This window comes from Tachyglossus aculeatus, chromosome X1 (assembly GCF_015852505.1).
Source record: "Tachyglossus aculeatus isolate mTacAcu1 chromosome X1, mTacAcu1.pri, whole genome shotgun sequence".
In the NCBI taxonomy this organism is placed as follows: domain Eukaryota; kingdom Metazoa; phylum Chordata; class Mammalia; order Monotremata; family Tachyglossidae; genus Tachyglossus; species Tachyglossus aculeatus.
In genome coordinates, this window is record NC_052101.1 from 135,807,141 (window position 1) to 135,829,850 (window position 22,710).

Sequence of the window (22,710 nt, forward strand, 5' to 3'; positions counted from 1 at the left end):
CTTTAAAGCACTCAATCACCTTGCCCCCTCTTTCCTCACCTCACTGCTCTCCTACTACAACTCAGCCCGCACACTCTGCTCCTCTAATGCCAACCTACTCACTGTATCTCGGTCTCCTTTATGCTTTCATTCACTCATTCATTCAATCGTATTTATTGAGTGCTTACTGTGTGCAGAGCACTGTACTAAGTGCTTGGGAAGTACAAGTTGGCAACATATAGAAACGGTCCCTACCCAACAACGGGCTCACAGTCTAGAAGGGGGAGACAGACAATAAAACAAAACATGTGGACAGGTGTCAAGTCGTCAGAACAAATAGAATTAAAGCTAAATGCACACCGACCTCTTGCTCACGTCCTGCCTCTGGCCCGGAAAGCCCTCCCTCTTCGTATCTGACAGACAATTACCCTCCCCACTTTCAAAACCTTATTGAAGGCACAGCTCCTCCAAGGCCTTCCCTGACTGAGCCCTCATTTCCTTTTCTCCCACTCCCTTCTGTGTCTCCCTGACTTGCTCCCTTCATTCATTCCCTCCCCCACCCCGGCCCCACAGCACTTATGTACATATCCATAATTTATTTGTTTATAGTAATGTCTGTCTCCCCCTCTAGACCGTCAGCGTATTTGGACAAGGAATGTGTCTGTTCCATTCTTGTATCGTACTCTCCCAAGCGCTTAGTACAGTGCTCTGCACATAGTAAGTGCTCAATAAATGCCATTGATTGGTTGATGATAATGATGATGATAGAGAAGCAGTGTAATCTAGTGGAAAGAGCCCGGGCTTGGGAGTCAGAGGACCTGGATTCTCATCCTGACTCTGCCACTGGCCTGCTGTGAGACCTTGGCAAAGTCAGTTCCCTTCTCTGTGTCTCAGTTTCCTCATCTGTAAAATGGGGGTTCAATATCTATTCTCCTTCCCTCTTAGGCTGTGAGCCCATGCGGGACAGGGACAGGGTCCACCCTGACTATGTTGTATCCACCCCAGTGGTGAGTACAATTCTTGGTACATAGTAAGTACTTAACAAATATCATAATTGTTATTATTTTTATTATTATTATCATTATGACAATGGAATCTCCAGTCCAAAGTTGGTGTATGGGGTGAGAGAGTTACAGTTAGAAGGTGAGCTTAGGCGGAGGGAAGAGGGCGGGCTGGGGAGTAGTGGTGAGGAGAGCCGATATGGAAGATGGGGAGAACCGGCCTTGAAGCCGACAGTCAGGACTTTCTGCTTAATGTGGAAGGAAATGGGCAGCTGCTGGAGGTTTCTGAGGCGTGGAGAGATGTGGGCTGAGTGATGCTTTAGGAAGATGATCCCTGCAGCAGGGTATAGGATCGAATGAGGAAGGGAGGGGTCGGAAGCAGTGAGACGGATGAGATGGTTGATACAAGATCAGAGTTTAGATTGGGGTGGAGAGGAAGGGGTGAATCTGGAAGTAGGTGAATCTGGCCTGGAGTTACAATCCAGTCCCGTTTATGTATACAGTTCTTCCCCTGCTTGTTTTCCAAAGTCCAGAGGAACATGCAGCATATGGCCTTCGAAACATGCTGATATAGCAGCTATAGCTCCCAGTAGAGAAAAGGGTCAGCCAGGGCCCCCCAACTCTTACTCGAATGACCAGATTAGCTTCTATGTCCATGTGCCTTTGTACTGTCCTGTAGATCTGTGTGCTTGTGAGAGCACATGTGCTCAGGGGTATGAGTGAGTATGTTTGTGTTTATAGGAGAGCATGGGTGTCTAAATGTGAGAGAGTGATGTGTGTGTTTGTGGCCAGGGGGAGGGAAGAGGGGAGCATGCGCTGACCCTGGGAGTCTTTGAACAATAGCTGACTTCCTATCTGATGTGGCAGTGGGCCAGGCTTCATTTCCTGACATTGCTCTTGGATCTGACTGGCCTGCACCAACTTGAAGTTATTTCTCAGATTCTGTTTAAGACACTTGCCCTATGTTTCCAGGAGGTGGCTACCAAAGGAGAGATCGGATCTGTGGGCATGGGCATAGCCGAGAGACGGTCCATTGCACACGCACACACCGTGTCCGTCTGCAGAGATGCAGTTGGTCACCTTTTTTGGGCTCTGGCCATTCTGGGAAGCATTGCTCGGGCACCGATGGCCAAGAGGGGGAAGGGGTGGAGGACCTGCGCAGGACTTCTGTTTGCATCAGCGGAGGTGGTGGTTCGCACCGAACCATCCACACTCTCTGGCCGGGTCCCCCCAGGCCCAGCGGCCTGCGGCACTGTTGGGAGGCCAAAATGGGCACGGTCTGAGGTCGCGGAACGGAATTGCTCTGAGACCTCAGCGGCAGCAGCCACCTCCACCGCTGTGTCCTCGTCTGTTCCCTCGGCCTTGGTGGAGTGGGACGCTCAGAGGGGCTTAGTGAGGGTCTGGTAGAGGGGTGGGTTCTTTACTTCTGGGCTCTGGCTGCACCAGAGGTTTCTGTGCGGACCAGAGCCGAAACCATGGCAGCACAGAGCCTCCAACATCCTGACTCTCCCCTCTCCATCCCTGACTCTTCCTCCAGTGACCCAGCACTGGCCATCCCACACCCCTGACTCCTTCCTCTCCATCTCCATGTACATATTTATTACTCTATTTATTTATTTTAATTGTACATATCTATTCTATTTATTTTATTTTGTTAGTATGTTTGGTTTTGTGCTCCATCTCCCCCTTTTAGACTGTGAGCCCACTATTGGGTAGGGACTGTGTCTATATGTTGCCAACTTGTACTTCCCAAGTGCTTAGTACAGTGCTCTGCACACAGTAAGCGCTCAATAAATATGATTGATGATGATGATGATGATCCCAGGCTTAAGCAAGAGAGCTGCTTTTTGGTCCACAGTCTCAGAAGCAGGAAAACCCAGCACAGTGTTCTGCCCCAGTCCATGCCCAAAGAGCATAGAAATCAATCCTGTCAGAAGTTTTCCTGAGAAGAACCTTTTACAAATACCAATGTATTTCTTCATGCCCTTTCTCCCATCCCTCCTTCCTTCCTTCCCCCCTTGCTTATGCAAGATAACAGTCAAGGCTTGTTTCAAGGCTCTCTACCCTTTTTATGGCTTTTTTATACCTTTCTTTCCTGTCTGCCACTCAGGTCCCCTCAGTTTTTGGTATTAATAGCAGTAGTTATACATGTATTTATTGGTTAATAAATGTACTTATTTATTAAACCCTCATCTCCTCTTTTCTCACTCCCCTCTGTGTCACCTTTGCACTTGGATTTGCACAATTATGCACCCCCTCCCTCAGCCTCACAGCACCTATGTTAATATCCATAATTTTTTTTATGTTAACGTCTGTCTCCCCATCTAGACTCTGAACTCATTGTGAGTAGGGTAACTTAGTGCAGTGCTCTGTGCATAGTTAGTGCTCAATATATACAACTGATTGATTGATTAAATGCAATGCACCGTACTTAAACACTTAGGAAAGCACGCAATGTTACAAGGATCCAGACATACTGCCAATATTAGAATAGGGCTCTATCTGGGCATCAGGCACTGTACTGGAGTGGTTACAATTAAATCACGTTGGACACAGTCCCTGTCCCACATGGAGTTCACAGTATCAATCCCCATTTTACAGATAAGGTAACTGAGGCACAGAGAAGTGAAGTGGCTTGCCCCAGGTCACACAGCAAACAAGTGGCAGAGCCAGGATTAGGACTCATGACCTTCTGACTCCAGGCCTGTGTTCTATCCACTAGGCCATGCTGCTTACTGTGTGCAGAGCACTATACTAAGCGCTTGGGAGAGTACAATATAACATTATTACAGACACATCCCCCGCCCACAACGAGCTTACAGTCTAGAGGGGGGGAGGCAGACATTAATATCAATAACTAAATTACAGATATGTACGTAAGATATGTAGGGAAGCAGCGTGCCTCAGTGGAAAGAGCATGGGCTTTGGAGTTAGAGGTCATGGGTTCAAATCCTGGCTCCACCACTTGTCAGCTGTGTGATTTTGGGCAAGTCAATTCACTTCTCTGGGCCTCAGTTCCCTCATCTGTAAAATGGTGATTAAGACTGTGAACCTCCCGTGGGACAACCTGATCACCTTGTAACCTCCCCAGCACTTAGAACAGTGCTTGCACATAGTAAGTGCTTAATAAATGCCATTATTATTATTACCTGTGCCTCTTTCACTCTTGTGCGTGAGCTGCAGAGCATTGGTGGCAGAAATCTAGATATCTGTCCGACTTCATCCACTGCAAGTTTATCCTTGTGAGCTTTAACTCTGCCCTCTCCTCTGCTTGGTAAAATTATCTCTCCATCCTTATTGACATCCACACCCATCGCCCTCACCAGTTGTTCCAGACGTTCAACTCCCTCCTCAAACCCCCTGCTCCCCCGCCTCCCCTATCCCTTGCCCCTAATGACCTGGCCACCTACTTAATTGAGAAAATTGACACAGGCTGTAAACTCCTTAAAATCTCCCCTGACCACCCCCTCCCCGCCCCCCCCAGGCTCTCCCCTCCCCTTTCTCCAACTCTCCCATCTTTCCCAGCAATATCTCTGAAGGAAATCTCCTGCCTTCTCTCAAAATCCACCCCCTTCACATTGTGCATCCGACCCCATTCCTTCTCACCTTATCAAAACACTTGCCCCCTCCCTTCTTAACAGTCATCTTCAACTGTTCGCTTTCCAATAGCTGCTTCCCCACTGCTTTCAGACATGCCCATGTCTCCCCTATCCTAAAAAAAAAACCCTCCCTTGACTCCACAGCTCCCTCCAGTTATTGCCCCATCTCCCTCCTACCTTTCCTCTCCAAAATCCCTGAGCGAGTAGTTCTACACCCATTGTCTCAAGTTCCTCTCCGCCAATTCTCTCCTGGACCCCCTCCAATCTGGCTTCCGTCCCTTTCACTCCACAGAAACCTCCCTCTCAAAGGTCTCCAATGATCTTCTTGCCAAATCCAATGTCCTCTACTCCATCCTAATTCTACTCGACCTCGGCTGCTTTCCACACGGTCGACCGCCCTGCACCTTCTTCTGGAAATAATAATAATAATAATGGCATTTATTAAGCGCTTACTATGTGCAAAGCACTGTTCTAAGCGCTGGGGAGGTTACAAGGTGATCAGGTTGTCCCACGGGGGGCTCACAGTCTTAATCCCCATTTTCCAGATGAGGTAACTGAGGCCCAGAGAAGTTAAGTGACTTGCCCAAAGTCACACAGCTGACAATTGGCAGAGCTGGGATTTGAACCCATGACCTCTGACTCCAAAGCCCGTGCTCTTTCCACTGAGCCACGCTGCTTCTGCAACCTCAGCTTCACTGACACTGTCCTCTCCTGCTCCTCCTCCTATCTCTCTGGCCACTCGTTCTCTGTCTCTTTCACAGGCTCCTCCTCTGCCTCCCACTCCCTAAATGTGGGGGTCCCTCAAAGTTCAGTCTGGGTCCCTTTAATAATAATAATACTGGCATTTATTAAGTGCTAACTATGTGCAAAGCACTGTTCTAAGCGCTGGGGAGGTTACAAGGTGATCAAGTTGTCCAATGGGCAGTCTTAATCCCCATTTTGCAGATGAGGAAATTGAGGCACAGAGAAGTGAAATGACTTGCCCAAAGTCACACAGCTGACAAGTGGGGGGGCGGAATTTGAACCCATGACCTCTGACTCCCAAGCCCGGGCTCTTTCCACTGAGCCACGCTGCTTGAAGCCATGGGAACGAATGAGTTATCCGAGGGAGTGGGTGTAGATGGAGAATTTCCAAGCCCTCAAATCTTCTCCAAGTAGCCTTCCCTAACTGAGCCCTCCTCTTCTCATTCATTCATTCTTTCAATTGTATTTATTGAATGCTTACTGTGTGCAGAGCACTGTACTAAGCACTTGGGAAGTACAAATCCTACCCAACAATGGGCTCACAGTCTAGAAGGGGAATTATTATTATTATTAGCCAATCACTTTTCTAAGCGCTTCTCCCACTCCCTTCTGCATTACCCTGACTTGCTCCCATCATTCATCCTCCCTCCCATCCCCACAACACATATGTATGTATCTGTCATTTATTTATTTATTTATTTATTCATTCATTTATTTATTCATTTATTCATTCATTCATTCATCATTTATTTATTTATTTATTTATTCATGCCTCCCCCATCCCCCAGAGTGTAAGCTCACTGTGGGCAGGGAATGTGTCTGTTTATTGTTGTATTGTACTCTCCCAAGCACTTAATACAGTGCTCTGCACACAGTAAGTGCTCGATAGATACGATTGAATGAATGAATGCTTACTTTCATCTATGTTCCATAATCTAATAAGAATAATCGTTATGGTATTTGTTAAGCGCTCACTATGTGCCAAGCGCTGTTCTAAGCGCTGGGGTAGATACAAGGTAAGCAGGTTGTCCCACGTGGGGCTCACAGTCTTAATCCCCATTTTACAGACGAGGTAACTGAGGCCCAGAGAAGTTAAGTGGCTTGTCCAAGGTCACACAGCAGACAAGTGGCAGAGCCAGGATTAGAACCCACAACCTCTGACTCCCAAGCCCGTGCTCTTTCCACTAAGCCATGCTGCTTCTCTACTTTGATAGCCCTGGCCCATCATCTAACCTGCAATCCTGCATCTCCTCTTTTAGACTGTGAGCCCACTGTTGGGTAGGGACTGTCTCTATATGTTGCCAATTTGTACTTCCCAAGCGCTTAGTACAGTACTCTGCACATAGTAAGCGCTCAATAAATACGATTGATGATGATGATGATCTCCTCTCACCTCGGCATGGCCTAGTGAAAAGAGTCCAGGCCTGGGAGACACAAGATCCAGGTTCTAATCCCAGCTCCACTACTTGCCTGCTGTGTGATCCTGGGCAAGTCACTTCACTGCTGTGTGCCTCAGCTTCCTCATCTGCAGAATGGGGAGTCAATCGCTGTTCTCCCTCCTTAGACTGGGAGTCCCATGAAGGAACGGGACTGTGTCTGATTTGATTGGCTTGTATTTATTGAGCACTTACTGTGTGCGGAGTCAGTATCTAACCCAGTGCTTAGTACTGGCACATAGTAAATGCTTAACAATACCACAATTATTGTTGTTATTGTTATCATTATTATTATCATCATCTCCACTGGGATGTCACACTGCCACATTAATCTCAACATGTCTAAAACCCAATTAATCATCTTCCCTCCCAAGTCTCCTCTCCCTTCTAACTTTGCTACTTCAGTCAATAACATCATATCTCCCTGTCTCAGAGGCCTGCAACCTCGGTGCTCTTCTGAACTCCTCTCTGTCGCTCAATTCTCACATTCAGTCTAATACCAAACCTGCCCGTTCTTCCTACCCAACAGCTCCCAGATCCACCTCTTCCTCCCCAGTCAGCTAGCACTTTGATACAACCTTTGCTCTCACTGCTACTATTCCCATATACTTACTCTGTGCCAAGCATTGGACTGAGCTCTGGGGTAGATATGAGATAATTAGATGGGACACAGGCCGTGTCTCCCACGTAGGGCTCATAGTGCAAGAGGAAGACTCAATCGCTCACTCTCCAATGGTTTCTTCCCTTCTGCCTTCAAACATGCCCATGTCTCTCCCATCCTAAAAAACCCTCTCTTGACCCCACTGTCCCTTCCAGTTATTGCCCTATCTCCCTCCTACCCTCCCTTTCCAAACTCCTAGAAAGAGTAGTCTACACTCGCTGTCTCAAATTCCTCAACTCCAACTCTCTCCTAGACCCCCTCCAATCTGGCTTCCGTCCCCTCCACTCCACCGAAACCGCCCTCTCAAAGGTCACCAATGACCTCCTTCTTGCCAAATCCAATGGCTCCTACTCCATCCTAATCCTCCTTGACCTCTCAGCTGCCTTTGACACTGTGGACCACCCCCTTCTCCCCAAAACGTTATCCAACCTTGGCTTCACAGACTCCATCCTCTCCGGGTTCTCATCTCTCTGGCCATACATTCTGAGTCTCCTTCGCGGGCTCCTCCTCCCCCTCCCATCCCCTTACTGTAGGGGTTCCTAAAGGGTCAGTTCTTGGTCCCCTTCTGTTCTCCATCTATACTCACTCCCTTGGTGAACTCATTTGCTCCCACGGCTTCAACCCTCATCTCTACACAGATGACACCCAAATCTACATCTCCTCCACTGTTCACTCTCCCTCCCTCCAGGCTCGTATCTCCTCCTGCCTTCAGGACATCTCCACCTGGATGTCCGCCCACCAACTAAAGCTCAACATGTCCAAGACTGAGCTCCTTATCTTCCTTCCCAAGCCCTGTCCTCTCCCTGCTTTCCCGTCACTGTGGACGGCACTACCATCCTTCCTGTCTCACAAGCCTGCAGCCCTGGTGTCATCCTTGCCTCCGTTCTCTCATTCACCCCACCCATCCAATCCGTTACCAAAACCTGCTGGTCTCACCTTCACAACATCTCCAAGATCTGCCCTTTCCTCTCGGAAAGCCTCCTTTCCTCCAATCCCGAATGGATTACTGCATCGGCCTCCTTTCTGATCTCATCATCATCATCATGGCATTTATTAAGCGCTTACTATGTGCAAAGCACTGTTCTAAGCGCTGGGGGGGATACAAGGTGATCAGGTTGTCCCATGGGGGGCTCACAGTCTTCATCCCCATTTTACAGATGAGGTAACTGAGATACAGATAAATTAAGTGACTTGCCCAAAGTCACACAGCTGACAAGTGGTGGATCCGGGATTCGAACCCATGACCTCTGACTCCAAAGCCCGTGCTCTTTCCACTGAGCCATGCTGCTTCTCTGATCTCCCATCCTCCTGTCTCTCCCCGCTTCAGTCCATTCTTCACTCTGCTGCCCGGATTATCTTTGTACAGAAACACTCTGGGCATGTCACTCCCCTCCTCAAAAATCTCCAGTGGTTGCCTATCAACCTTCGCATGAAGCAAAAACTCCTCACTGTTGGCTTCAAAGCTCTCCATCACCTCACTTCCCTTCTCCCCTTCTACAGCCCAGCCCGCGCATTCGGCTCCTCTGCCGCTAACCTCCTCACCGTGCCACGTTCTCACCTGTCCCGCTGTCGACCCCCGGCCCACGTCCTCCCCCTGGCCTGGAATGCCCTCCCTCCGCCCATCCGCCAAGCTAGCTGTCTTCCTCCCTTCAAAGCCCTACTGAGAGCTCACCTCCTCCAGGAGGCCTTCCCAGACTGAGCCCCCCTTTTTCCTCTGCTCCTCCTCCCCTCCCCATCGCCCCCACTCCCTCCCTCTGCCTTACACCCTTCCCCTCCCCACAGCACTTGTGTATATTTGTACATATTTATTACTCTATTTTATTAATGTTGTGCATATAGCTATAATTCTATTTATCTATTCTGATGTATTGACACCTGTTACTTCTTTCATTTTGTTGTCTGTCTCCCCCTTCTAGACTGTGAGCCTGCTGTTGGGTAGGGACCGTCTCTATGTTGCTGATTTGTACTTTCCAAGCACTTAGTACAGTGCTCTGCACAGAGTAAGTGCTCAGTAAATATGACTGACTGACTGACTGAATGAATGAATGAATGAAGACAGGTTTCTTTATTCCCATTCTACAGAATTGGAAACCCAGGCCTAGAGGAGTTAATTTGCCCAAAGTCAATCAATCAATGGTATTTAGACTGTGACTTTTAGACTTTTAGACTGTGAGCCCACTGTTGGGTAGGGACTGTCTCTATATGTTGTCAACTTGTACTTCCCAAGCGCTTAGTACAGTGCTCTGCACACAGTAAGCACTCAATAAATACGATTGATTGATTGATTGATTGAGTGATTCAGCGCTTACTGCTTGCAGAGCTAGCTCTGTACTAAACACTTGGGAGAATACAGTACAATGGAGCCGTTCCACATGTTCCCTGCCCACTAGGGAGACAGACATGAAAATCCATTACAGATAGGGGAAATGGCAGAGTGTAAGGATAGTAATAATAATAATAATGATGGTATTTGTTAAGCGCTTACTATGTGACAAGCACTGTTCTAAGCGCTGGGGAGGTTACAAGGTGATCAGGTTGTCCCACATGGGGCTCACAGTCTTAATCCCCATTTTACAAATGAGGTAAGTGAGGCCCAGAGAAGTTAAGTGACTTTCCCAAAGTCACACAGCTGACAAGTGGAGGAGCCGGAATTAGAACTCTTGACCTCCAACTCCCAAGCCTCTGCTCTTTCCACTGAGCCACACTGCTTCATCTGTTCAGTGGGGCTGAGGGTAGGGTGAATATCCAGTTCTTATGGATTATCAAGCGCATGGGTGATACAGAGGGGAGGGCAGGGAGAGGTAATGAGGGCTTAGGCAGGGAAGGCCTCTTGAAGGAGATGTGACTTTTAGACTGTGAGCCCACTGTTGGGTAGGGACCGTCTCTATATGTTTCCAACTTGTACTTCCCAAGCGCTTAGTACAGTGCTCTGCACACAGTAAGCGCTCAATAAATACGATTGATGATTGATGATGATGATGTTAGTAGGACTTCAAAGTCACCCAGCAGGCCAGGCAGGGGCACAGCTGGGACTGGAACTTGGTTCTCTTGATTCCCCTGTTCTGGGCTCTTTCCACCAGGCCACATATTCCAAGTCACGTCAATGCAATGGTTGCCCTTCGTACTTATGAATTGTATTTCTAGCCACAGGATCTATGCGTAGATGTGTATTTTATCTGGGTTTTCACGTGTATAGTCAATGACTTCTTCTGCTATTTCATCCTGATACGTTCCTACGGCTTCCCGTTATATCATCCTGCTGCCAGTTTGGAAGTAACCAGTATCTGTACCAGTACTCACACCAAGGGAGTGAGTATAGATGGAGAACAGAAGTACTCCCCTGCTAGATGGTAAGATAGTAATAACCATGGTAATAACAATAATAATGATGGCATTTATTAAGCGCTTACTATGTGCAAAGCACTGTTCTAAGCGCTGGGGAGTATACAAGGTTGTCCCATGTGGGGCTCACAGACTTCATCCCCATTTTACAGATGAGGTAACTGAGGCCCAGAGAAGTTAAGTGACTTTCCCAAAGTCACACAGCTGACAACTGGCAGAGCTGGGATTTGAACCCATGACTTCATTCATTCATTCAATCGTATTTATAATCGTATCCTAATCCTCCTCGACCTCTCAGCTGCCTTCGACACTGTGGACCAACCCCTTCTCCTCAACACGCTATCCGACCTTGGCTTCACAGACTCCGTCCTCTCCTGGTTCTCCTCTTATCTCTCCGGTCGTTCATTCTCAGTCTCTTTTGCAGGCTCCTCCTCCCCCTCCCATCCCCTTACTGTGGGGGTTCCCCAAGGTTCAGTGCTTGGTCCCCTTCTGTTCTCGATCTACACTCACTCCCTTGGTGACCTCATTCGCTCCCACGGCTTCAACTATCACCTCTACGCTGATGACACCCAGATCTACATCTCTGCCCCTGCTCTCTCCCCCTCTCTCCAGGCTCGCATCTCCTCCTGCCTTCAGGACATCTCCATCTGGATGTCTGCCCGCCACCTCAAACTCAACATGTCCAAGACTGAACTCCTTGTCTTCCCTCCCAAACCCTGCCCTCTCCCTGACTTTCCCATCTCTGTTGACGGCACTACCATCCTTCCCGTCTCACAAACCCGCAACCTTGGTGTCATCCTCGACTCCGCTCTCTCGTTCACCCCTCACATCCAAGCCGTCACCAAAACCTGCCGGTCTCAGCTCCGCAACATTGCCAAGATCTGCCCTTTCCTCTCCATCCATACCGCTACCCTGCTCGTTCAAGCTCTCATCCTATCCCGTCTGGACTACTGCATCAGCCTTCTCTCTGATCTCCCATCCTCATGTCTCTTCCCACTTCAATCCATACTTCATGCTGCTGCCCGGATTGTCTTTGTCTAGAAATGCTCTGGGCATGTTACTCCCCTTCTCAAAAATCTCCAGTGGCTACCAATCAATCTGCATATCAGGCAGAAACTCCTCACCCTCGGCTTCAAGGCTGTCCAACACCTCGCCCCCTCCTACCTCACCTCCCTTCTCTCCTTCTCCAGCCCAGCCCGCACCCTCCGCTCCTCTGCCGCTAATCTCCTCACCGTGCCTCGTTCCCGTCTGTCCCGCCGTCGACCCCCGGCCCACGTCATCCCCCGGTCCTAGAATGCCCTCCCTCTGCCCATCCACCAAGCTAGCTCTCTTCCTCCCTTCAAGGCCCTACTGAGAGCTCACCTCCTCCAGGAGGCCTTCCCAGACGGAGCCCCTTCCTTCCTCTCCCCCTCGTCCCCCTCTCCATCCCCCTCATCTTACCTCCTTCCCTTCCCCACGGCCCCTGTATATATGTATATATGTTTGTACATATTTATTACTCTATTTATTTATTTTACTTGTACATATCTATTCTATTTATTTTACTTTGTTAGTATGTTTGGTTTTGTCCTCTGTCTCCCCCTTCTAGACTGTGAGCCCACTGTTGGGTAGGGACTGTCTCTATACGTTGCCAACTTGTACTTCCCAAGTGCTTACTACAGTGCTCTGCACACAGTAAGCGCTCAATAAATACGATTGATTGATTGAGCGCTTCCTGTGTGCAGAGCACTGTACTAAGCGCTTGGGAAGTCCAAGTTGGCAACCTATAGAGACGGTCCCTACCCAACAGTGGGCTCACAGTCTAGAAGACTCCGCATGACTTCTGACTCCAAAGCCCACGCTCTTTCCATAGAGCCACGCTCCTTCTGCTGGTACGTATCGCGGGGGCCGAGATGGTGCGATTTGATCCGATTCCCTGCCCCGCAAGGGGCTGTCCAGGACAACCAAACACTATCAATCAATCAATCGATCAACCGTATTTATTGAGCGCTTACTGTGTGCCGAGCACCGCACTAAGCGCTTGGGAAGTACAAGTTGGCAACATATAAGGAGAAACTCCTCTAGGGCAGGGATCGCGTCTGCTGATCGTAGTGTCCTCTGGTAAGCGCTTGGTCCCTGGCCACAGTGGCCTGTCAGTTCCTTCGGGGCTGGGTCGGGCCCACTAACTCTGTTGTTCTCCTCCCGTTGTTCAGCGCAGTGCTTGGCATACAGTAGGCTGTCAGCTCCTTGAGGGCAGGGTCCACTAACTCTATTGTCCTCTTTTGCGCGCTTGGCACAGTGTTCCGCGCTCAGCGGCCTTTCGACTGAGCTGGGGCCTGCGTGGCAGAAGACGACACGCGTTTCCCGCTCCGTCGGCGGGCCCCGGGCCGGTCAGTCCGGCGGCCCCTGGCCGGCAAGGCCAGCCCGGCCGGCGCAGGCGCAGAGGCGCGCGCGCGCGCGCTCCTTCGTTCGTGGTCTCGCGCTCCCCCCACCCCGCCTCGCGCGCACGCGCGCGCGCCCCGCCCCCTGCACAACATAGTCCCTCAGCGGGTGAGGCGGGGCGGGGTGGGACCGTTGTCCTTAAAGGAGGCGGGCGGCGGCGGCGGCGGCGGCCGTGAGGGGGGGGTGGGGGGTGCGGACGGTGGGGCCCAAGACGACGGCAGCGGGCCCGTGGCCGTCGACCGTGGTGCTCCCGCGGAGCTCTGGCCTCGGCCTCGGTAAGTGAGGCGCGGGGGCGGGCGGCGCGGGGACATTGGCCCCCCTCGTCCCCCTCGTCCCCCGGCCCGCGGGATAACGAAGCCCCGGCCGCTGACAGGAAACGTCCGCCCCGGCGGCTCCCCCCGTCAGGGGGCTCGCGGATCCAGCCAGCTTGGGACCCCCCCACCCCCGACCCCCCACTCCGCGGGGAAGAAGGAGGAGCTGGCGGCCCCCTCGCCCATTGGGCGAAAGGGAGGGAGGGGAGCAATGGAGGCCGCTCCGGCCCTTAGGGAGGAAGGGGACAGCCCGATCGGCTTTCGTCCCTCGCCTGAAAGTCGCCCCCTTGCCCCTCCCCCAGGTTGAGAGCCGTCTCCCCAAGCGCCGGGCTGAGCCGAATTGGGGGCCATCCCGCCCGATGCCGGGAGGGTAGGTAGAAGAGAGAGGGCCCGGGCCGGCTGGGCCGCCGCCTCCTCCCAGGACTGCCGTGGGCCCGGAGCTCCGGGGCCTCAGACACGCACACACTGCGGCGCCCCTCGCGCCCCCCTCCCTCCAGCAGTCCTAACGTGTTGGTTTTCCCTTCTCTTTGTTCCTTCCCTTCCAGGGTCTGCCCCCCACCCTCCCTATCTCTCTCTCTCTCTCCCTCCCTCCTCCCCTCAGACGCAGAAGGACCTAGTTCCCCCGCTCCCCCAACTTAGTTTTCCCTTGGCTCCCGTCTTTTGTACTTGTGTTTTTTCCCCGTCTACTTGGATTTTCGTCGTCGCCCTCCAAATTCCGGACAAAGATGGTGCAGAAGAAAGCGGCCGGACTTAAAGGTTTCCATCGTTCATTTAAGGTACCGTCGAGGCGGGGGACAAACTCGGGCGCCTGCGTGTTTGTTTTCCCGAATTCGCTTTTTCTCTCCTTCCCCTCCACCTTTGTAATGTGCTGGATTTGCGAATGATTCGTGGAGGGTGGGGCTGGGGTGGGACTCTTCTCCGGGCTGCGGGATTGGGGGCAGAAACTTTGCCGGGACGGGGCCACGACAACCGTGGACGTCCGAGGCGGATTGGCACCAGTCGCCGGGGCTCCCTGTGATCCCAAGGGAATGTGGGAGGGGCCCAGAGCCAAATGAAGTCATCGCTATTGTAAGGGGAGAAAGCCAAGCCTGAGCAGGAAAACTGCAGGCTCCTTGGGAAATCCTGGGTGCCCTAGGCCGGGGCTTACAGAATTGGACAGGACAGGGTATTTGGACGGAAACTCCTCAGTGCCGTAGATTCGTGACCAGAAGTCATGCAGCCAGAAGAAACTGCCCCAAAGTGTGATTGTTGCACGTGCCTCAGGCAGCGGTGAAGAAAACTGCCTCCCTGGGTCAGCTTGGGGGTCTTGAGGCCAGATGCTGTTGATGGTGGAGACGGGAGTGGCAGCGGGAGGGAGGAGAAGGAGGAGGAGGCTGCTCCAGGGAAGAGCTTGAGCTGCCTGTTGGGGGTGTTCCAGGACAGGAGCAAATGGAAGTCAAGTGGTGGAAGAGAAGGTCTCTTGGCGGGGGACATCAGAGAGCCACTGAAATGGATCTGAATGGGCCTTGTATCCATCCCCCTGGGAGATGGGTGTATCCCCTAGTGGGAGTATCATGGGCTACCTGCTGCCCTGTGAGCCTCCTGGAATCCCCCATCTCTTCCTCTCCTCTTTTCCACCTGGCCCCAAATCCTTTGGAGGTATGCCGTGCGGCTTGCGCTTTAGCGCCCGGGTGAGGCGGCGTTCCGCTCACTCAACGGCCCTCAGTGAAGAGGGAGCAAAAAGATCATCCTTCGGAGGAGTGCTCTTGGGGACAGCTTTGCAGTAGCTGCCCTGCCCGGGCATCGGAGGGCTCGAAAGTACCGGTTTTTCACGGTAGTTCTTGCTCTGGGTTTGGGCCTCCTGCCTTCTGGCTAGGTGTCTGCCCTCCAGATTCCATCCTGGGCCATCAGGTTCTGTGACATGGTTGCTTGCCCCGCCCCCCCCCCCCCGGGGGGGGGGGTTGGGGGGGGCTGTTCAACTGATGGAAGGTTTTCAAGGCTTTGTGGTTGGGTTATTAGGGAGTCAGACTCCTTTTGTCATAATAGGCCCCTGTGACCTCATCAGAAGAGAAGGGTGGGGGTCAGAGCAACACATGACTACAAGCTCAGTCTGCAAGTTGACTCTCCAATTAAACTCGTTTCCTTTTCAGGCTTAGAAATTCCTCGAGCTCTCTCTCATCAAGTCTGGTAAGCCAGGGCTACTTTACCACTGCACACCCTTTTTGGTGTGCTCAGTTGTCTCCCGTTGGGCTTATGTGTGAAGGGTTGCTGGAAAGGGTTGCAGGCCCAGGCAGAGAGATGACAGTTGCTTGGGGGTCCTGATGGGAAACGACCTGCTTACTGGGTAAACTAGGCAGGAGCGCCAAGTGAGTGTGCGCATGGATACTGGGGGTTTTCAACTCAAGCCAGACCAGCGCGTATGAGCGTCTGTTGCTGCCGCTGTGGCTACGTTTTGGCTTTATGGGAGGGAACGAGGAAAGGGAGAGCCTGAAGAATGGCCAGTAAAAAAAGACCTCTGTCATTCTTCTCCCCCACCCCCTTGTTCTGATACTTATGTGTAGAATGTTTTAAAAAGCCTGTTGACCATTGGATAGTGCCACCCCGCGCCCTCCCAACTTGCCACCCACCTGTCACCAGAGTCCCTGGTGGGCACCTTGAGCGGTGACCTCTCCCTCCAGCCCTGTGCCCCCTCGGTCAAGGTCGCCACTTTCCGAAGTCTAACTTAAGTCCTTCCAGCTCCATTTGAAGCCTGTTCTCTTCATGGTAAGCTTCTGGCCACCTGTCATTATCAAGCAGTGCCCCCCCCCCCCCCCCCCCCCCCCCCTTTTCAAAGAGCCTTTGATTCCTCCGCAGACCTGTTTGGGCTCTGCCGGGTGGGGCGGCAACAGCCGGTGGGTGGGGTGTCTGAGCTGGGCCGGACCAGCGGAATGTGTCCCAGTTCAGTAGGCCGAAACGTAAACGTGCGATTTCTGGCCGCCTCCAGCTGCCGTACGACTCTGCCAAGGCCTGCTGACCACCTCCCTCAGCCAGCTTGAAACCTGAAATGGCCCAGCCCCTGCCTGCCTCCCTTCTCCCCATGCTCCCTCTCCACCTCCCCACTCTCCTCCCTCCCTTCCCTCCCCCCCCCGCCCCCAGCCCCAAGCTAGATTGATGGCTACTCTTCCCCAGCGATCCTTTTGGGGTACTGAGCGCTTAGTCCAGTGCTCTGCACACAGTAAGCGCTCAGTAAATACGATTGATTGATTGATTGGGGTGTCAGTTTCCTGGACTTGAAGCACTTCCCACATTTTCTAGGAGCGCCCCTGAGTTGCAGTGCGGGGAGGACAGGGAACAAGAAAAGACTCAAATGGATTTGCAGGTGAGGGAGGGGCAGGGCCATGAGACGCTTCCTCCACCCTTTGGTGGGCTCTGAGGGACTTCGACGCTCTCTGGGTTTCCTCATCCGCACCAGCCCTCCTGGTCGTTGAGAGGCCGGCCTCTGCCAGTGGCTACAGAGTTCCTGTTAGGAACCTTGACCTGAAATTCCTCCCCACTGAATGGAAGGACGGGGCCTGCTTTGTCCCGTCCCATGCCCCAGTGATGAGAAAGCGCCCTCCCCCTTGGCCGCCGCTGAGTGTGGCAGAGAGACTCGGTCTTCTCGGTTGGGGGTGTGCGTTGCGCTTCCTCCTCCCTTCCCCCTGACTGAGGTGTTGGGCCGGAAGCCCCCCTCGCCTTCTCCAGTCACGCTGCCTTCCCAAGATGGAGTATGCTGAGCTCCTGGCGACCATCTGATCGGATCGGCGATTGCGGCACCTTTTCTTCTCTCCTCCTCCTCCTCCCTTTCTCCCTCCCTTAGAGTGCTCCCCACCAGCCGGATCGGGGTGTCATTTGAGCCCAGGGGATTCCTCCTCTGGCTTTCCCTGAGCTGCACTTGCCAAGGCTGGCCCTTTTGAGAGAAAGACAGGGCCCTTACGAAGACTAGAGCGAGTTGGCCCAGAGCCTCCTGTGGGGTGGAGAGGACCACCACGGTAGCTTGCTGGCTCTCCCCGGGCCTGGCTTTTCAAAAAATTCTCGGGGAGCCCGTGGGAGTTCGTTTTTATTTCCTGCCAAGTTAGGGGGGTTGGGCAGTGCTCTGTCTTCTCCCTCAGCCTCCGGCTGCCACACTGCGGGGTGGGAGTGGGTGGGGTGCTCGCTGAGGCCCCCATGGTGACCGGCACTCAGATTCCCTCCTGAGCTGAGGTCCAAACTCTGGGAAGCGAGCTTCCCGCTCCTTCTGTGGAAGCCTCGGTGAGATTTTTGTGTTCGAGGGAGGAAGCACTGAGATCTGGGCCCAAGCATTTGGACCGTTTGACTCGCTGTAGGAAGGAAGGGTGCGCCCCCGCCACCCCGGGTCTCCGGCTCCCCAATCTGTGAACGGGAGTCGATGCTGGCCCAGAGCCACTGCCACGGGAGCTGGGCGGGGCGGGTGGGGGGTGGGGGCTGCTGGGCCAGCCTCCCCTTGAGCCCGAGCTGTTGCTCTGGGGGACCAGACTGGTCTTTCCCCAGCGATGACTCCTCGCAAGCACGACTGTCCCGCTAAGCCAAGTCTCGGGCTTCCCCGTCCCGTTGGGGGTCAGTGGCTTCAGCCACTTGTCCGATCCCCGAGGCTCCGGTGGCTCTCCTGCTGTGGGCTCTCGGTCCTCCTTGTGTCGGGAGGAGGTGGGGGTTTAGTATCCAGGAAGCGCTTCTCATTCCCTCTCCTGTTCTTCCCAACCTTGTAGGGCCAGAATCCTTTTGAGCTGGCTTTCACAGTCAATCAGTCTGACCACCTGGACTCGGTCTTCGGGTTTGAGTGCCCCACCCGCCCCGGTGAGTCTGGCCCTTGGCTGGGGTGAATTGCGGCTTGAGCCCCAGCGCCCGCTTGAGGCTGCTCAGGACAGAATCCCCCACCCGGGAGGCTTGTGGTCCAAAACGAATACCACCTCAGACCCAGGGACAGGGTTGAAATGCATCCGCGGTGGTGCTTGGGGGGTTGGGGGTAGGGGTGGGGGGCGAGAGGAGAGGAGGGGGCAGCGTGGCCGGGCCAAGGGAAGTTACTAGGGCTTCTTGGGTAGACAGGGAAGGGTCTGATTATTCGAGTTGGTTCTGGTTGTTGGGCGGAGCGGGTCAGGCAAAGTCCATTTTTCCACTCCTAAGGGTAAGGACCAAGACTCGCTTCCCTCCTTGTCCCATTTGAACTCTCCGGAGATCTCGCTGTACACCCTGGGGGAGAGGAGAGTTGTGGGGGGAGGTGTCGTTCATTGCCCTCTCAAAATGACAAGCGTGTTCCAGGGTTGAGCTTGGTGATGTCACATCCTGGGGACCAGGCAGGCGGAGGGCAAGATTTGGATTTGGCCGTGGTAGCGTGGTTCAGGGAGGGCAGGAGGGCAGGCAGGCGGGCGGGAAGGGCAGAAGGCACTTTTCTCCAGGAAGAAGTTGCCGCAGCTTGGCTCGTGCTCATGCCGATGTTGTTCTCACTTGTATCCTGGGCTCCTTTTGTTAGATATGCCTTCAAGTCAGCCCATCGATATCCCTGATGCCAAGAAGAGAAACAAGAAGAAGAAACGTTGCAGGGCCACAGACAGCTTTTCCGGGAAGTTTGAAGGTGCGGTGGGATAGGGGCTGCTGCCAGGCTTGGGGCTGATGGGCTTCTAGTCCTGCCCAAGCCTGGACATCAGGCAGCGTGGCAAAAATCGTCATCCTCATCATCAAGGTGGTGGTATTTATTCATCACTTCTCATGTGCCAAGCACTGTGCTAAAGTGCCGGGGTAGACCTGAGGTCATCGGATGGGGCTCCCAGTCCGAGGGAGGGAGACCAGAGATCACGTCCCCTCTTGACAGATGGAAAAACTGAAGCCCAAAGAAGTTGTGATGCTGGCCCAAGGTTCCATAACAGGCCCGGGGCAGAGCCAGGTCTCTCATTCATTCATTCATTCATTCATTCAGTAGTGTTTATTGAGCACTGTCTGTGTGCAAAGCACTGTACTAAGCGCTTGGTAAGTACAATGCGGCAACAATAATAATGATGGCATTTATTAAGCGCTTACTATGTGCAAAGCACTGTTCTAAGTGCTGGGGAGGTTACAGGGTGATCAGGTTGTCCCACAGGGGGCTCACAGCCTTCATCCCCATTTTACAGATGAGGGAACTGAGGCCCAGAGAATCACACAGCTGACAATTGGTGGAGCCGGGATTTGAACCCATGACCTCTGACTCCAAAGCTGTGCTCTTTCCACTGAGCCACACTGCTTCTCAAGATAGAGACAATCCCTACCCAGCAACTGGTTCACAGCCTAGAAGGGGGGAGACAGAAATCAAAACATCACGACACGCCCCCCGCCCTTTCATTCATTCATTCCATCGTATTTATTGAGCGCTTACTGTGTGCAGAGCACTGTACTAAGCGCTTGAGAAGTACAAGTTGACAACATATAGAGACGGTCCCTACCCAACAGTGGGGCTCTTTCGGCTTGGCCACACCGCCCGGCGGTTGTGCCTCCCAACCTGGTTGCCCGGTGTCCAGTCTCGGGGGCGAGAGGCAGGCTGGCTGGCTGGCTGGCTGGCCGGCTCCCTCCCTTCTTGTGGGTGGCACAGGTTCAGAGGCCTCGATCCCACCTCTCTGGAGTGCACCACACGTTTCTCCATCGCCGGGGCTGTCGGGTCTGACCTTGCCCGTGGCCGGTGCTGAAGAGGCTCCCTTCTCTCCTCTAGATGTTTACCAGCTGCAGGAAGAAGTACTTGGAGAAGGTGCTCATGCTCGAGTCCAGGCTTGCGTCAACCTCATCACCAACAAAGAATATGCTGTGAAGGTAAGGGCTGGGGCTTCTCCTGCCCAGGAGAAGTGGGTAACGAGGCCACGGATGGCTCTGGGAAGGGAACCTTCCAGCTGGTCCGCAGGCTGAGTTCTGCCTGGGCCCACGCTGCCCAGCTCTTCGGATCGAGGGGATGTGGCCACAGTTGGTTGCCGGGGATTCTCTTCTCCCCCAAGAAGGGAGGTTTAGGGTTGGAAGCTGCTGCTTGGGAGAGGTTGGGGGTCTCTGTGTGTGTTGTGGGGGAGGTAAGATGAGGGAGAGAGTGGCGTTTGCCTAGACCACCAGAACCCCCTCCCCAAAACTGTAAAGAAAGGAGAAAGGACCGAGGAGAAGAAGCAGGTAAGGGGTGTGAAGCTCAGTCAGATGCCAAGAGGGATCCTTGGCGGAGTTGAAAGTGGCCTCTCCTGACTGAGACTTCATTCAGTCAGTAGAATGTGTTGGGGGCCGAAGCTGCTGCCCTCTGCCTCGGGCTCTGCAGCACCACTGCCCTCCTCAGAGGCCCTGACAGCCATGGCCACGCCCTCTCTGCCGGTGCCAGAGAGACAGTGGCCTTGCGGGAGGAAGGCTGGGCCCTCTGCCCCCCTCCCTGTAATTTTGCCCCCTGTGCCCCTTGCAGCGGGGTGGCGGTACTGGGGCTGCAGCAGCAGGGGTTGGGGGTTGCTGGCCGGAGGGGCACGGAGTGAGGAATGCGTGTCCAGGCCTCCTCGCTTCTTGGTATCACAGAGACCGAAGACGGCAGGGCCCACTTGGTATTTTGCTCTTCTCTCTGGGAATCATTCTGGGTCTGTCTCCCCCCCCGCCACACACCCTGCTAAATTGGGAGCTCTGAGAGCAGGGATCACGCCTGCTAACTCCATTGTCCTCTCCCCAGAGCTTATATCTGGACTCTCCAGGAAGTAGGAAATTAGTGCTGAGGAAGTACTGCTGGTTGATGGATTGAGTGCACACCCCCCCACCGACCCCCACTGCCAGAGCTTGAACCCTCCGCAACTCAGCTGTCATTCATTCATTCGAGAGAGTTGATTGAGCACCTCTTGTTTGCAGAGCCCCGGGGAGGAGAACAGTGGGCAGTCAGTTGGACATGGCCCCTGACCCCGATAGGGGCTCTTACAATGTAAGAATGGGTGGTGGGGAGGCAACGGATACCTGAGGAGAGATTGCAAAAGGGGGCATTTTCAGGCTCTTTGGCACTGTCAGCCCAGCCCAGAGTCCAGCCCTGGGCACAGCCTTTCTGTTCTCCATTCCAAGCATCTGTGTGGAGCACTGCTGCTTCTCCTCGTGAATGAACGGATGGATGGGCAGGGCAGGTCCCGGCCCCCAAACTTGGGTGGTCACGCAGGGAGGAGAGGCTGTTTCACCCATTGTCTTTGCTGGGTCTTCCAGTTGTAGGGAAGTCCTCTACCTCAGAGATCCTTTCCCCATTGGGGCTCTCAGAGTCCTCACAGCCTCTGGAGATAACCTGGTCTGTTCACCGCCCCCCCACCACTGTTCTCCCAGTTGTATCCACGAACTCTTTGGGGGAATGAGACAGCTTGGATCATCCAAATCCAACAGAGAATCCCCAATTACCACTGGCTCTTCCCAACAGGGACTGTGTCTGACCTGATTAACTTGACTCTATCCCAGTGTTTCAGAACAGTGCTTGGCACCTAGTAAGCACTTAACAAATACCATAATAATATTGAAAAGGAGCAGGAAGCGTTCTCTAGTGGCCGGCCTCATGCACACATGCTCACTTACTTGTGCAAGCTCCCTCCCCTCCTCTCTCCCCCAAGTCCCTCCTGTTGTACTTTCCTGTTGGTTATTGATTTAGTCACCTGTAAATGCACCTCTCCACTCCTGCCCTTTTAGCCCCAGTTTCATCCATTAATGGAGGTGGTGTCTTCCCCATCACACTGCCGGTGCCTCAAGTGTTGGGAACTTGACTCCTCACCCTGGGCTTCAAGGCTGTCCATCACCTCGCCCCCTCCTACCTCACCTCCCTTCTCTCCTCCTACAGCCCAGCCCGCACCCTCCGCTCCTCTGCCGCTAATCTCCTCCCCGTGCCTCGTTCTCGCCTGTCCCACCGTCGACCCCCGGCCCACATCATCCCCCGGGCCTGGAATGCCCTCCCTCTGCCCATCCGCCAAGCTAGCTCTCTTCCTCTCTTCAAGGCCCTACTGAGAGCTCACCTCCTCCAGGAGGCCTTCCCAGACTGAGCCCCGTCCTTCCTCTCCCCCTCGTCCCCCTCTCCATCACCCCCGTCTTACCTCCTTCCCTTCCCCACAGCACCTGTATATATGTATATATGTTTGTACATATTTATTACTTTATTTATATCTTGTACATATCTATTCTATTTATTTTATTTTGTTACTATGTTTGGTTTTGTTCTCTGTCTCCCCCTTCTAGACTGTGAGCCCACTGTTGGGTAGGGACTGTCTCTAT

The 22,710-nt window shown here is 53.2% G+C and overlaps 1 protein-coding gene across 2 annotated transcripts in view; it reads left to right on the forward strand.

The window, feature by feature from the left end:
* Positions 1 to 13,764: 13,764 nt before the first annotated feature.
* MKNK2 (MAPK interacting serine/threonine kinase 2) overlaps positions 13,765 to 22,710 on the forward strand; it is a 29,141-nt gene continuing 20,195 nt past the window's right edge. The window contains exons 1-4 of one of the 2 annotated variants that reach the window (XM_038740555.1): positions 13,765 to 14,270; positions 18,213 to 18,300; positions 18,974 to 19,075; positions 20,183 to 20,280. In XM_038740555.1, the coding sequence (XP_038596483.1) occupies positions 14,220 to 14,270; positions 18,213 to 18,300; positions 18,974 to 19,075; positions 20,183 to 20,280 (339 nt within the window). In that variant the 5' untranslated portion in view covers positions 13,765 to 14,219. The remainder of the gene's footprint in view (positions 14,271 to 18,212; positions 18,301 to 18,973; positions 19,076 to 20,182; positions 20,281 to 22,710) is intronic. The other variant, XM_038740554.1, reaches the window with a different exon arrangement.